The sequence below is a fragment of the Narcine bancroftii genome, chromosome 9 (assembly GCF_036971445.1).
Source record: "Narcine bancroftii isolate sNarBan1 chromosome 9, sNarBan1.hap1, whole genome shotgun sequence".
In the NCBI taxonomy this organism is placed as follows: Eukaryota; Metazoa; Chordata; class Chondrichthyes; order Torpediniformes; family Narcinidae; genus Narcine; species Narcine bancroftii.
In genome coordinates, this window is record NC_091477.1 from 109,165,622 (window position 1) to 109,178,772 (window position 13,151).

Here is a 13,151-nt window from a genome sequence, read left to right on the forward strand (position 1 = left end):
TGGTGAGCTCAGTAATTGCAAAGGGACTTGTATTCCAAGACCTCCACTACTGATGACAGAAGAATCCTCACTGTAATGAAGAAAAATCCTGAAACATCTGTCCGATAGACCAGAAACACTCTTCAGGAGGCAGGTGTGGATATGTCAATGAATAGTGCCCACAGAAGGCATCATGAAACAAAATAGAGGCTCTACTCAAGATGCAAACCATAGATATGATGGCCAGATTACGGTTTGTCAAGAAGTACAGGTACCCCCCTGACTTACGATCGTAATTGGGACTGAAGGATTGGTCGTATCTCAGAATGGACGCAAGACAGAATTTTGCCCATGGAGTACCAAAGTCTTAAAGCAAACTTTTTGATAAAATCTTTTTTTTTAAATCATAGATTTTGTTGTATTTGACAAACTATAACAGGGATACAGGGCATGTAATAGTCAAAATATGTGTACTTGGTTTGGTAGTTGGCATTCCAAGGTTCATAGGCTGGGTGTGGCCATCATGTACCCTGTGTGCATGTGGGAGTCTTCGGTTGGCGCATGTGCGAATTAAGGGCGCAAATTCACTATAGTCAGCGTGCTTAACTCTCGTGCATGCGCCAACTGAAGTCCAATAGGCAAACCCACCATGATGGCGCCAACCAGAGACTCACGCATGCACATAAGAATCAAGATGGTCGTGCCCTGCCTATGGATTGTGGAACGTCGACTAGCAAGATACATAGGTACATTTTGGTTCTTGTATGTCCTGGATCCCTGTTATAGTTTGTCAAATACAACATAACCTGCATAAATTTTACTTTTTTTATTTCTTTTTTTTTTAAATTTGGTCATGTTTGCGGATGGAGTACCTGTATTTAAAAGGGCATGCAGAATTCTGGAAAAAATGTCTTGCCAACAGACGAGACCAAGATACACCTGTACCTGAGAGATGGCAAGAGCAAAGTGTGGAGCTGTAAAGGATCTTCCCAAGATCCAAATCATACCACCTTTGCCATGATTTTCATCTTGCAATGGAGCCTCTCCATGATTACTCCTGCGAACAGTAGTCATTAGCCTTCTGTACTTGCCTCCTGAAGTGTGCTTCTGATCTGTCAGATATATGTTGTGGAACTTTCTTTGTTATGATGGGAATTCTTCCTCCAGCAGTGGAGGTCTTCCTTGGATTACCAGTCCCTTTTGATTACTGAGCTCACCAGTATCCCCTTTCTTCTTTATGATGTTCCAAATTGTTGATTTTAGTAATGCAGTCTGCGAGATGTCTTACTTTTTAAAGTTCTCGTTTATCAGCCTCATAATGGCTTCAGAGGCACGTCTGATCCTCGTGTTGAAAAATGGCAATTACAGACTCCAAAGGTAATCAAAAGGTTAGAAGCAAGCCTAATTCTCTTATACCCACAGCAATGAAGCAAATAAGCATGCCTGAGTACTCACAAACACCTGTGATGCCAAATGTCCCAAACATAATGGTGCTCTATAAAGAGGGAACTATGCATAAAAAGTGTATTAATTTCTACATGGTCAAACTGAAGTGTATACGGATTTCTTGAAGAAAATCTGGACTGTGTGCTTTAATGATGTGTGAATTGTTTGATTACAAAGTTAAAATTGTGGAGCACAGGGGCAAATAAGGGAAAAATGTCTTTGTCCCAAACATTATGGAGGGCACAGTATACTCTCCTTTTTACACGAATTGCTCAGCCAGATGACATTTAATGAAGAACAATGTTTAGTGAGCAAGGATTCATTATCATTGTGGAGATGGACTCAAAATTTCAAAGGATAACAGTTGGGTGAGCATTGTAACTTGAGTAACAAAACAATAGCATTTATTTTGTTTAATTTATTTTAAAATACATTCAAACATATTTAGTTCTTGGGTCCTATACAAGTGATCTGGAATCAGAGGTTGGAAATATGGATTTTTAAAAAAATATTGGGTTTTGCAATAGTGCTATTTAATTAGTATTCTCGCAAAAGTAGAAATAATTAGTGTTTTTAAAAAAAAAAAAAAGCCTGCCTTTATAACCAGCCAAGAAGCTTGCTGGATTAGTGCATCTTGGAATGTGGCAATAGGGACCCATCAAAAATGCTGCAGAAAAATGAAATGATCTTCTCTTTCTTTCATTGGTTAAAGAGGAGAGGCCACCTACAGGAGGAAAAACCCCCACTAAATTGCCATATACCTTCCAACCTAATTTCACTGATGCAGGTTCAGCACTCTTTTATGGAGGGATTAGCAATGTGGTTTCCGACCATGAAAAATAATGCTTGCAAGTGACATGAATTACTATTACAGCATACCTAACGCCCGATAAATCGTGAGATTGACATTGACCAATGTGATTTCAGGGAAGTGATCTAACAATTATCATTTTCACATTATTCCTATCAACTGATACAAATCCAGCAGATTAGCATTTATACCAAATGTAACTGTTCATTAGGCTAATTTGCAGAAATTACTTCCAATTATTTTAAAATAGCATGAAGCAAATTAATGACAATGTATGCCGCAGAACTGACCGACTATCTGGACATTTAGCGAAGGTGAAAATCATCAATCTTTATCATACAATGACATAACATTTGTCCATTTGGCTTATGGCAGCTTAAGCCCTGTATCATTACAAAAAGTATTCCATAGCTCTTATATTCACATTCCAATTATGGTTATCAATTTGATTTATAATCATTATATCCATGCTAAATATCAGTCTTTGCCAGTGGATCTTTAATCTTAAATACATAATCAGTGAAACATGTTAGTAAAAAATGAAAAAGCTGTCAAAGACGTTATGGGAACCTAGGTAACAATATTGCTCTGGCTCTAAATTATTATACATAAATCAAAAAGAATTTCAATACCCATTCTTTCATTTCACAGAAGTGTCTGAAGAATTGCAAAGCTGCAATCTGGCAGTTATTTTACAATCAATAGAATGCACCACTTCATTTATTACCAGCCCTTTTATGCTTTGCTGTGAAAGGGAATTAACATGAAATTCAACCTGTTCAAAATTCCACCACTGCTCTTGCAGTTTTAATCGCCAGCTGGTGATCAATCTAGACAATAGTATAGTGGTAACCTCATTAATATTTCAAACGCAGAGACTTTAATAGTGTTAACTGTTTTAGTCTCAGGAAACTGGACACTGCAACCTGGGTGGACTGGAAGGTTGGTAGGTATGAGGGAATGAGTGGAGAGTACACATGTTCAATTATTCCAATGGATAAGTAAATACCCACTTTGATGTAATATTTGCCCAGTTAATGGAATTTAATTGTTAGTTGATTATTCAGTGCACATTATAAAAGATGTGACTGCCCTTGGGACTGGATCAACTGGAATAGGGCACTATTTTCACCTCCCAATAAAGGCGAGTGCAAAAGGGTTAGTCTTTATTTACAGCACTCAATTTATAGGACTTTCATTTCAATTCAACAGCGTTCTGCATTTTATTCTATGCCACAACTTTGGAAGGAGGATTGAGTGGATGGTTGTAACTTTTGCTCATTTCAAGATGCAATGGTAGCAAAGAATGAAGGGCATTCAAATTCTTATCCAATATTTTTGAGGGGGAAAACCGGGATCAGACATCACAGACTATAACTTGAATACTGCTTGTTTATTTACTGTCTGTCAATTAAAGCAAATTATGAGTTGCATCTAATTTAATTTTTAGCAAATGTGTTGAAATAAATTGGACATGTAAGGTGAGGATCACTAGCAACAAGGCTAATATTGATTTAGATCATAAAAGGATCTTAATACAGTAAAACCCCTGGTATCTGGGTCCTATGGGGAATTGGCAGATGATGGATAAGTGAATTTTCTAGTAGCTTGAGATTGTGTGTTGTGTGAATTGGAGAACTAACGCTGTTGCGTTACAATTTGAAACTTCTGTATTTTTTTTACTTATTTCCATGCTTTTTTTTTTGCTGGTTGCTAGTTGCTTGAATTCTGGATAACAGGGGTTTTACTGTAATAAACGAGTTACAGAATTGGATAACCAGATAACTAAATATTGGATAACTGGATACGATGCAGTTATGGGTATGTGCTCAAACACAAGATAGTTAAACCATTCATAAGAATGATAAGGATCCACTCCAGTGGCCACCTGAATCCTATAACAGCGTGAATAGAAAAGGAAAATGAACAAGTAAATCAAATGAATACTTTAAAAATTGTGGAAAATATTGGGAAGGATATAAATGCAATTAGATTGGGTGATTTTATTTGGAGAGCTGAAACAAACATAGCCCCAATTGGCCTGGGTGCATTACTGCATTTGCCATGATTCTAAGCAGGGACTGTTCTTGATAATCATCCCTAGAATGAGTGGTGGAAGCAGTCATTCCAAACTGTAATAGGTGAGCAAAGTGGTTTCCTCAATCAATGGCTTACACTGACCTTCCCCACAGGTTGAGGAAGGCACTACTACCAGTTAAATAGCTGTGTAACAATGATGTCAAAACAACTGGATATGCACAGGATTATGCATTACAGATGTCTTAAAGTGGAACCAGTTTTCATGGAACTTGTCCTGGAATGTAAACACAACAAGTTCTGCACTATGGCTGGAGACCAATTCTGAAGCAACATGCAGGAACCAGTTCAGCAGTATTGTTGTAGATGTGAAAATATATGGCTTACTGGACATTACTAGTTCAAATTCTTCCAAAAGACTAAATCCAAAAATATTTATTTCATATCTGATCTATATTCTAGACTTAATCCTTGGTTATTATTTGTTTCTCTCTCCATACTGAGACTGTGAATATCTATTTCTCATCGGTTTCTTGTTCCTACAGTCCCAAACTCTGAATGAATGGTATATTTTGTTTCCTGTTAGTCTTCAAGTGATATCACAGCAGGTTACCCTATTGAAATGGTTCAGATCTGAGGGACAATCTTTATACAGTAGCCTTATATCTGCATTAGGGGAGTCATGAATCTGTACTGACATTTCTTACCCACCTCTAAATGGGCATTTTAAAGACTTTCTTTTACTGCCAACATTATATCTCCTCCTACTGTTGAAAATAGAAAGCATGAAAATGTCTTCTCTTCATTGCCTGCAGATATGCATGACGTGGTTGGCCAACAATCATGGAGTGTTCCAACTAATGGTTTACTTAAAAAAGGCACCTCTGGTGAAAACAGATGTTGTCCAAAAGGAACTAGATTTGAGCCTGAGATTGGAACATGGGCTCAAGGGACAAATTGTCAATATTTTACTGTTCTCACATATTTCTGATGGTCTGTCGTGAGATGCTGGCATTGCCTAAAGGGCTGGCACACACTTCTCATTCACGGTTGTCCTGACAAGGTGAGAGCAGTGATATGTCATCTTCTTGGTCAGAAATGTGTGGCAAGGTATTTTCATAATCCTACAGGGAGGTACCATTGTGATTTTGACCCAATGCTGATGAAGCAATATATTGTATTAGGTTGGGAAGTGGTGGTTTTCCCAAATATCTTGGGTTGTTTTATAAAATTACAATATTAATGTAAATTGCTCCTTGTCCTCAGTCATATGGTAAAAGACCACATTGCAGTCTGAAGGAAATATTGAGAGGGGAAATCATTTGTAGAGGAAGACTCATGTCTGCAAGACCTCTCTACACAGTATACTGGATGGAGATCTGCCATGCAGCATGAACTCTTAAAAGAACACAGCTCTAACAGTGAACAAGAAGTTTCCATCATTCTGTAGAGAAAATTATTCCGACTAATATTTCGGTAAGAGTTAGGGCAGTATGTTGGCACAGCCAAAAAAGCTGCTGCCTCAAAGCACCAGTGACCCAAATTCAATTCCAACTTCTGAAGCCATCTATGGGGAGGTTATTGTTTACATGTGGTGATATCTCTGTGTGCTCCAGATTTTATCCATCTCCTCAATCCTTGTTATCCAAAATTCAAGCAACTGGCAAAAAAAATCAAGGAAACTAAATAGGTAAAAATATGTAAGTTTAAAATTGGTGCACCTTGCTATTAGTTCACCAATCACGCAATCTCAAACACCCAGAAAATTCATTTATCCAGCATCTACCAATCCTCATGGGTGCTGGATACCATGAATGTTACTGTACAAGCATGTTGGTAGGTTAATTGTCCCTAATAGGTCAGTGAATGGTAGACTCTAAATGAAGATCAAGGAAATGTGGAAATAAAGTCGGATTGACATATGGACACTTGACATAGATTTGGTGGGCCTAATTATATTCCATATAACTCTATATTGAAGCTGCATTCTCTATTAAAGCTGTAGAATAGAGCATTTTAGCTGAGCACAGCTGAAACCAGTCATTTTTTTGTAAGCAAAAAAAAAATTAATTCAAGAAAAGCCCAAATTTAGTGTCCTGAGAAAGAACTCTGGAAGAAAATGTACAACAAGAAGGAATGAATTGTAAGTTCCATAATGGAAATGGAAAATTTAACATTGTGGCCCCTTTTGTGAAGGTTGATACCATTGAAAAGATATGATTTTGGAAGAGTGGCCCTATGATGATGGAAACCAAATCCCTGACCTTCAGGAAATAAATACCCAAATTAATTGTAAAATCAATCGAAACAATTATTATTTGTAGTTAAGGATTCTTTATTATCAGCCCAGTGACAGACATATTGTACTACTCCAAGATAACTGAATTCAGGCCAGTTCAATTTGCTTGACATGACAACTGTGTGAATCCAAAATGGTAGAGTAGAGATTTACAACTTGCCTGCTTGGAAAATTAATTTTTAACTATTCTATCAGAGGTGAATGGGCGCATGGTGGTCTTGTCACTGTCTATGAAAAACCATTTGGCTCACTAGTATCCTTCAAGGAAGGAAATCTTCTGTCCTTTCCTGGTCTTGTCTACATGTGTCTCCAGATGCAGACTCTCTGAACTACCCTTTGAAATGGCCTACCAAATCTCACCACAGCTGCTCGAGAACACAGTTCTCCACCTTCCTGAGGAAAATTACAGAACTAATATTGCCCTTTTCAGAAATACCTCATGTATGTTGGGTGTTTTTCTGGCAATACTTTTAATTCAGGATAGCAAGCTGAAAGTATCCCCATCACCACTCCATTCACTTTAAAAAATACTGTCAGCATTATGAACTTGAATCCCCTTCCTCCCAACCCAATCCTATCTCAAGGTGCTCTAAAACCACACATGGATTAAATTGAGAGACGTTTAATTTTACTTAAAGTCCAGTGCATGAGTTGCATACAGATGCTTGTGTCAGGGTGGGAAAGGATATTAAACTACATGGTTAGATTGATGTACGAAGTATCATATCCTTGACTGATATTTGTTTCCAATAAAACAAAGTGAAGGGTAACCTGTTTTGTATTTTAAACTGCCTTTGTTAACAATACAATGTAATATACCTACATGGGTGTATAATAACATGCTATAATACTTAAGTATGATAAATAGTAAAAGCTACACTAATGGATCTAGTAAATAGGCTGCTGGAAATATTATGTCCACATATGATAGACAATGTGCTACTCTTGATGGTTCTAATAAAAAAACACACTGAGCTAATGGCTATGATATTCCTACTTGAAACAGTAAAATGAGGTGTGGCTTGTTACAAACCATGTGTATATAATTAGCAATGCACTCATTCCAGGTTTCACATTTCTACAATTAAAATAAATTAATTCACGGAGTATGACGTTTATAAATAAAACAGTAATCCATTGACCTACCTGGATTTGTGCTTGTACAAAAATATACTGTGCAAGTGAACACAATAGTTCTAGCGCACAATAAATAATACTACTTCGATTAATATCACCTATATATATCAAACAAACATACTGTTTTGTGGAGGATACAGGTCTATAGCATAAATTAATGATACACTGTAATGTGACATTTTTATATGGTGCAAACAAACATATACTCTTATTTAAATATAATAGTCCTAAAGAAAAAGTCTTGTACAACAATTTATGAACATTACTGAAAATGGGGCCATTGAACAGGGAATTCCATTTACCTGTGGATGGAATAGGAAACTTGGAGCAGGCTTCATATACTTCTCCTTTAGTCCTTCAACAGGGTCAGAAAGTTTCCTTTTTTCCACTCTACTTTGACAAAATTATTAACAAAATTGACAAAATTAATCTTGATTGGGGAAAACGGTGAGGAAACTAAACAGGACATTTTTCAATTTACAGCCTAAACCAATTAGACAATATCAGACAAATTGAATGATAAATCCCACCAAAAATTGAATGATAAATCCCACCAAAAATTGAATGATAAATCCCACCAAATATTTCTGAATATTCATTGTTCATGAGATCCCTTTTGATTTACTGCTGATTCCAGCCAGTCTTTCAGATATAGTTACCTGGAACAAATGATAAGTCTTTCACATTGTGGAAGCAGGAAAATAAAGTTAAATCAAAATGCGATTTTTATCACGATTCTTGCATCATCAGAACCAGAACCAGGTAATAAGTTGATTAATCAGTCTCTGTGCTAGAATATTGTCAATATCTTAAAAATATAAACATGGAAACAACTAATATTTTTAAATGGGGAATTTTAAAATAAAGTGAATCTTTCATAAAGCAGCAAATTCTTGGAGAATTTAGAGGAATTCCAGATACAAAATGGCTTAACAAGTAACAACGAAAGGTGTGATTGCTTTAAATGATGGCAATAACATCATTTATCAAGTGCGGCAGCATTTATGAGATTATTCTAAGCAGGGAACGGCTTCACTGGGATACTCTTTATGGCACAAGAAATGAATATGACCCGGTTAGGGAGTGCAAACGAGAGAGACGGCAGATGCTGGAAAACTGGGGCACAAGGTCCTGGAGGAACTCGGCAGGTCAAGCAACACCCATGGAAGGTCATTGGCAGTCAATGTTTCAGACTGTGACCCTTCGTCAGGAATAGCAAGAAATGGGCAGAAGCCCAAAGAAAGAGGGGGAGTGGAGAAGGAGGAGCACTGGCTGGCAGTTAATAGGTAAATGCAGGTAGGAATACCTGGGATCCTTGTCAGGCGCGAATTAGGAGGTGTCCAGTTTTGAAGGACACTGGAAAAAAATTGGGAACACACTCTGAGAAAGTATGACAATATTGCTTTGAGGTAGGGTATAGAACAATGTACATCGGAACTTAGAGGTAAAATGCTGGAACAAAGGCAACATGTTGTCTTACCTGTATATAGGATCCATGAAGAAAGGTGTTGGTTTGGCATGCTGCAGAGAATGATCTGAGGATTTGGCTTGCTCAAAATTGGAGCCCCTCCTCTCTCCAAACACGTGATTCTTTCGGGGCTCCACCATAGTGTTTCCATTGGCTCGGCTTCTGCTGCTCATGGTCAGATCCAGTGGTTGCTCTTCACTTCCATAATGAGAAATCAGTGGCTTTAAGGACACAGGTGGCATTGGCTTCTCTTCCTTGCGCTTGGTGGTGAGGTCAAAGGGTGACTCAGAGTTTGAACTCCTCAGCTTCTTCAGCTCATTGGGTGACTGGGGTTCAACTTTTAAAGGTCCAGCACTCAAGTCTCTATCTGGAAATGGGTACATTGGTTGGGAAAATGCAGGGAAAAATTGGAAAGGGAACATGGAAGGGTATGGCAGGGGCCCTACCTTTTTGTCTTGCATGCCAACAAGTCCTGTAGAACCAAAGTACTTCTCAGCAATAGAAGCAATAGCCTTAATGGAGTCATTAACAGCTCCTGTCACTGCAATCTGTTCATCCAGTGGAGGGGAAAAAAGTGAGTGGTTAGAAAATTCTCTCTTATTATTGTTCATAGGAACTGCTTTCTGCGGGCTATTTGCTTTCCCTGCTGCAGTTTTGCCATTTTCTTTATTTTTCTCTTTGTCACTTTCAATGTCACTTTCTAGATCAGATCCAGAGGTTGTCTCTAAGTCGCTGCCACTGGGTGTACTAACGTCATCGAGATCACTGCTTTCTGATTGGTCACTGCTTTTACCCCGTGGCTTCTCTTCAGAAGACTTCTCAGATGGAACCTCCAGGGGCCGAACTTCATCTGAAGATGACTGTCGATTTGCTGCTTTCAAAGCATCCGGTGTGTTGGGCAGCGCCTGGGACGATGATATCAGCTGGCTTTGGTGTTTGATGTTCGAATCACTGCTTGATAGGCCTTTCACCGGTGAGCTCGCAGGTATCAACTGCGGCCTGTGGTAAAGCCCAGAGGGAAATAGACCAGGAAAGCTAAATGGAAATCCAGGGGCTGTTGAGAAGGTTAGTCCAGCTGGGTGCCTGTTTGCACCAAAATAGTCAGCAAGGCCAGGATTACTGTGATTCAAGTTAACCAAAGTGGACTTCTCCAGATTTGGAGCATTTGCAAGGCTAATACCTTGTCCAAATAAGCCCCCTGTGGTGAAATGGTTTTTCCCCTCACAGAATCGTCTATGCTTGTTTAATGATGAGGTCGTGCTGAACATCTGACCGCAGTCCTTGCATTTGATTTGTGTTCTGCAGTCTGCGTGCATCCTTTTATGGCGGCACAGGTTAGAAAACTGTGTGTATGATTTGTGACATACTTCACCTGCATGCGAAGAATAGAAATGTATCAACCACTACAACTGGAGCAGTGGGAACATTGGAACAACCTAGTATGGATAATCTCGACACAAACCATCTACAGTAGGTATGATTAATTCAGTGAAATGTATGAGGTAGTCACCCATCACTTTTTTTTAAAAAGTTCTTTAGATCCAACAGATTCTCTACAAAAAAAGTTCATCCTGATGAACTATCAAGCATAGGATTTCCAATGACTGTTTTGCTGAGGCTATTCCTGTAATTAAGATTTGTTCCCTTCATCTGCTTTGTAAGACTCTTGTATTAATGGCACAGCACTTTTATATTAGCTAAATGCTTGACAGGTGAAATAACTAGGGTTTGAGGAGTAAATCTAAAATCATATTGGCATGAATTGCTTCATCGGGTGAAATGTATGAGAAGTTTTGTTTCAAATACTCTGTCAGCATCAAGCATTTTGTGTCAGATGTGGCAAAGTCAAATACCACAGTCTAATTGCCGTATTTTGCATTATCCAACAAAGATGAGTTGTTTAATTTAGATCAGGTCAAATGAAAGCCATTTTAATACCATGTCTCCACATCCACTGGCAGCTGAACCAAAATTGCAACTATTTCAAATAGAGCTGAGAGCAAGCAAAAATGAAAAAAAAAAACCAAATGCACATATACAGCCTTAGGCCAACCCAAAAGCACTTTACAGCTGATGATGCATTTTTGTAGTCACTAATATAATGTTGAAATTCAGCAATTACTTTGCATTGCGCGGGCACCCAGAAACAGCAACATGAGGCTGTTCAGCTAATCTATGCTAGAAATAATGAGATGGATAATACATCGGCTAAGAAATTAGATATAATGTCCCTTGTCTTCAATACTATAGGACTTTTTATATCATCTCAGGGGGAACACACACAAGTTTGATTCTGCTGCCAGCCTATTGGAATCCAGGACCCAAAGTTGTAAGATCCCATCTACTGTTCCACCACTTTAATTTTCTCATTTCTGGTGTGTATGTTTAAAGGTCCTCTCATCTATTGAAGACATCCGTGTGAAGTACTGCCCCAAGAAGGCACCAACACCATAAATCACTCTGATTACAATCTCCTCTTGCAGTTACCTTCAGGCAGAAGGCACAGAAACCTGAAGTTCAAGATCAGTTTTGCTCCCCCCTGCAGCTATCAGGCTCTTGAACCTACCCACTTTCTCCAACCACTTTGGGATAACCAAAATCTGTTGAAACACAATTCTTTTTTATACTAACTGCAAATGTGATTTTTTTTTTAATATTTATTCTCTTTTCTGTGGCATGACAATAATGAGGTAATTTGATTGTTTAGATATTGTTGTTGATGCACCTTGTGTACCTGAGTGGCTGCAGAAGGTAAGAATGTTGGTGCAACTCTATGTTGTATTTGTGTATATGATAAACTCTCATACTCATCCTCCAATATAGTTTATTAGAAACTCACATTTCACTCAGTCTATGCCTGAATCCATATACACCATGTCTTTGTGGTGAATTCTATGAGGTTAACCCTGTTGAAGTCACTTGCGCAGGCCTTGTTTGGTTTGAGTAGATCAGCTTGGAGATCATTAAATCTAATTGCATGGCCATGATTTCAACTCGTGCTGTTGCCGAAGGAAAGTTTTTTTTATATAAATATAGAAATGGCAATGACTTTTTCCCTTCTGTGCATGTGAAACTGACGAATTGGAACAGTTACAGCAGAACTTCACTCTGTATTCCCATTATGCAGTAAAGTACATTTTTTGAATGGAACCAGATGTTATTCTTCTAAGAATCCTGGAGCCTCAGATGGTATCTTGGGATCTGCACTTGTTGTAATGATTGTTGCTGTAGTTATACTCATCCTTTGCACATCAAAGAAGGAAAACAATGGGTATTGAGTGCTCTGAATCACTTGTCAACAACTTTTTTTTAAACATTTCTAAAAGACTGACAAAGTATCACAATGGAATGATCCAGTCGCTATTTTAATCAGAAAAGAAGGAAGCTGAATTGAATGTATCCCATCCTGCACTCTTAGTTCCCATGGTCCTATAATCACGTCCTCTATTTCCCCTCTTACTGTTCCTGAGGGTCACCTTCCTGCATTCTCTAACCTCAGTCATTCACATTAAACGCTGAAGGATTTTAAATGATGCCAATGCGCTACACTGAAATACGTTGCAAAATATGTACCTTCAATTAAAGCAATAATTCCTATTTGCTAATTGCTAGTATGGAGCAAACCATTAGTAAACAATACAGCAATTTGCTTTACTGTTCAAACTAAATACTCATGTGACTTGCAAAAGTGATGAATTCTAAAAATTCCTTCAATACATGGCTTACAATGTTTGAAAACACATCAAGAACAGCTAAAAACAGGGTTGACATAACCTGAGCTTTTAAAAGTGTTGGAATCTAGGGGTTAAAACATTATGAAATAAATGATTAATCAATAAGTTTATTTGTACTGCATGAGTCAGGGAAAGAGGAATGTGGCTAAGTGGCTGTCACAGCATGGAGCAAAGTTGGCTGAACAAAATTGGCTGCTCCCAAGATCTTTGGCTTGGCTTCGCGGACGAAGATTTATGGAG

At 38.1% G+C, this 13,151-nt stretch overlaps 1 protein-coding gene across 12 annotated transcripts in view; it reads right to left on the bottom strand.

Moving 5' to 3' along the window:
- Nucleotides 1-13,151, bottom strand: part of mecom (MDS1 and EVI1 complex locus) — a 637,277-nt gene that overhangs the window by 57,725 nt on the left and 566,401 nt on the right. For 6 of the 12 annotated variants that reach the window (XM_069897283.1, XM_069897279.1, XM_069897282.1 and 3 more), the window contains exons 8-9: nt 9,190-10,549; nt 8,012-8,099 (exon numbers count right to left, since the gene is read on the bottom strand). In XM_069897283.1, the coding sequence (XP_069753384.1) occupies nt 8,012-8,099; nt 9,190-10,549 (1,448 nt within the window). Of the gene's footprint in view, nt 1-8,011; nt 8,103-9,189; nt 10,550-13,151 lie in introns of all 12 variants that reach the window. The other 6 variants (XM_069897278.1, XM_069897274.1, XM_069897276.1 and 3 more) reach the window with 1 other exon arrangement.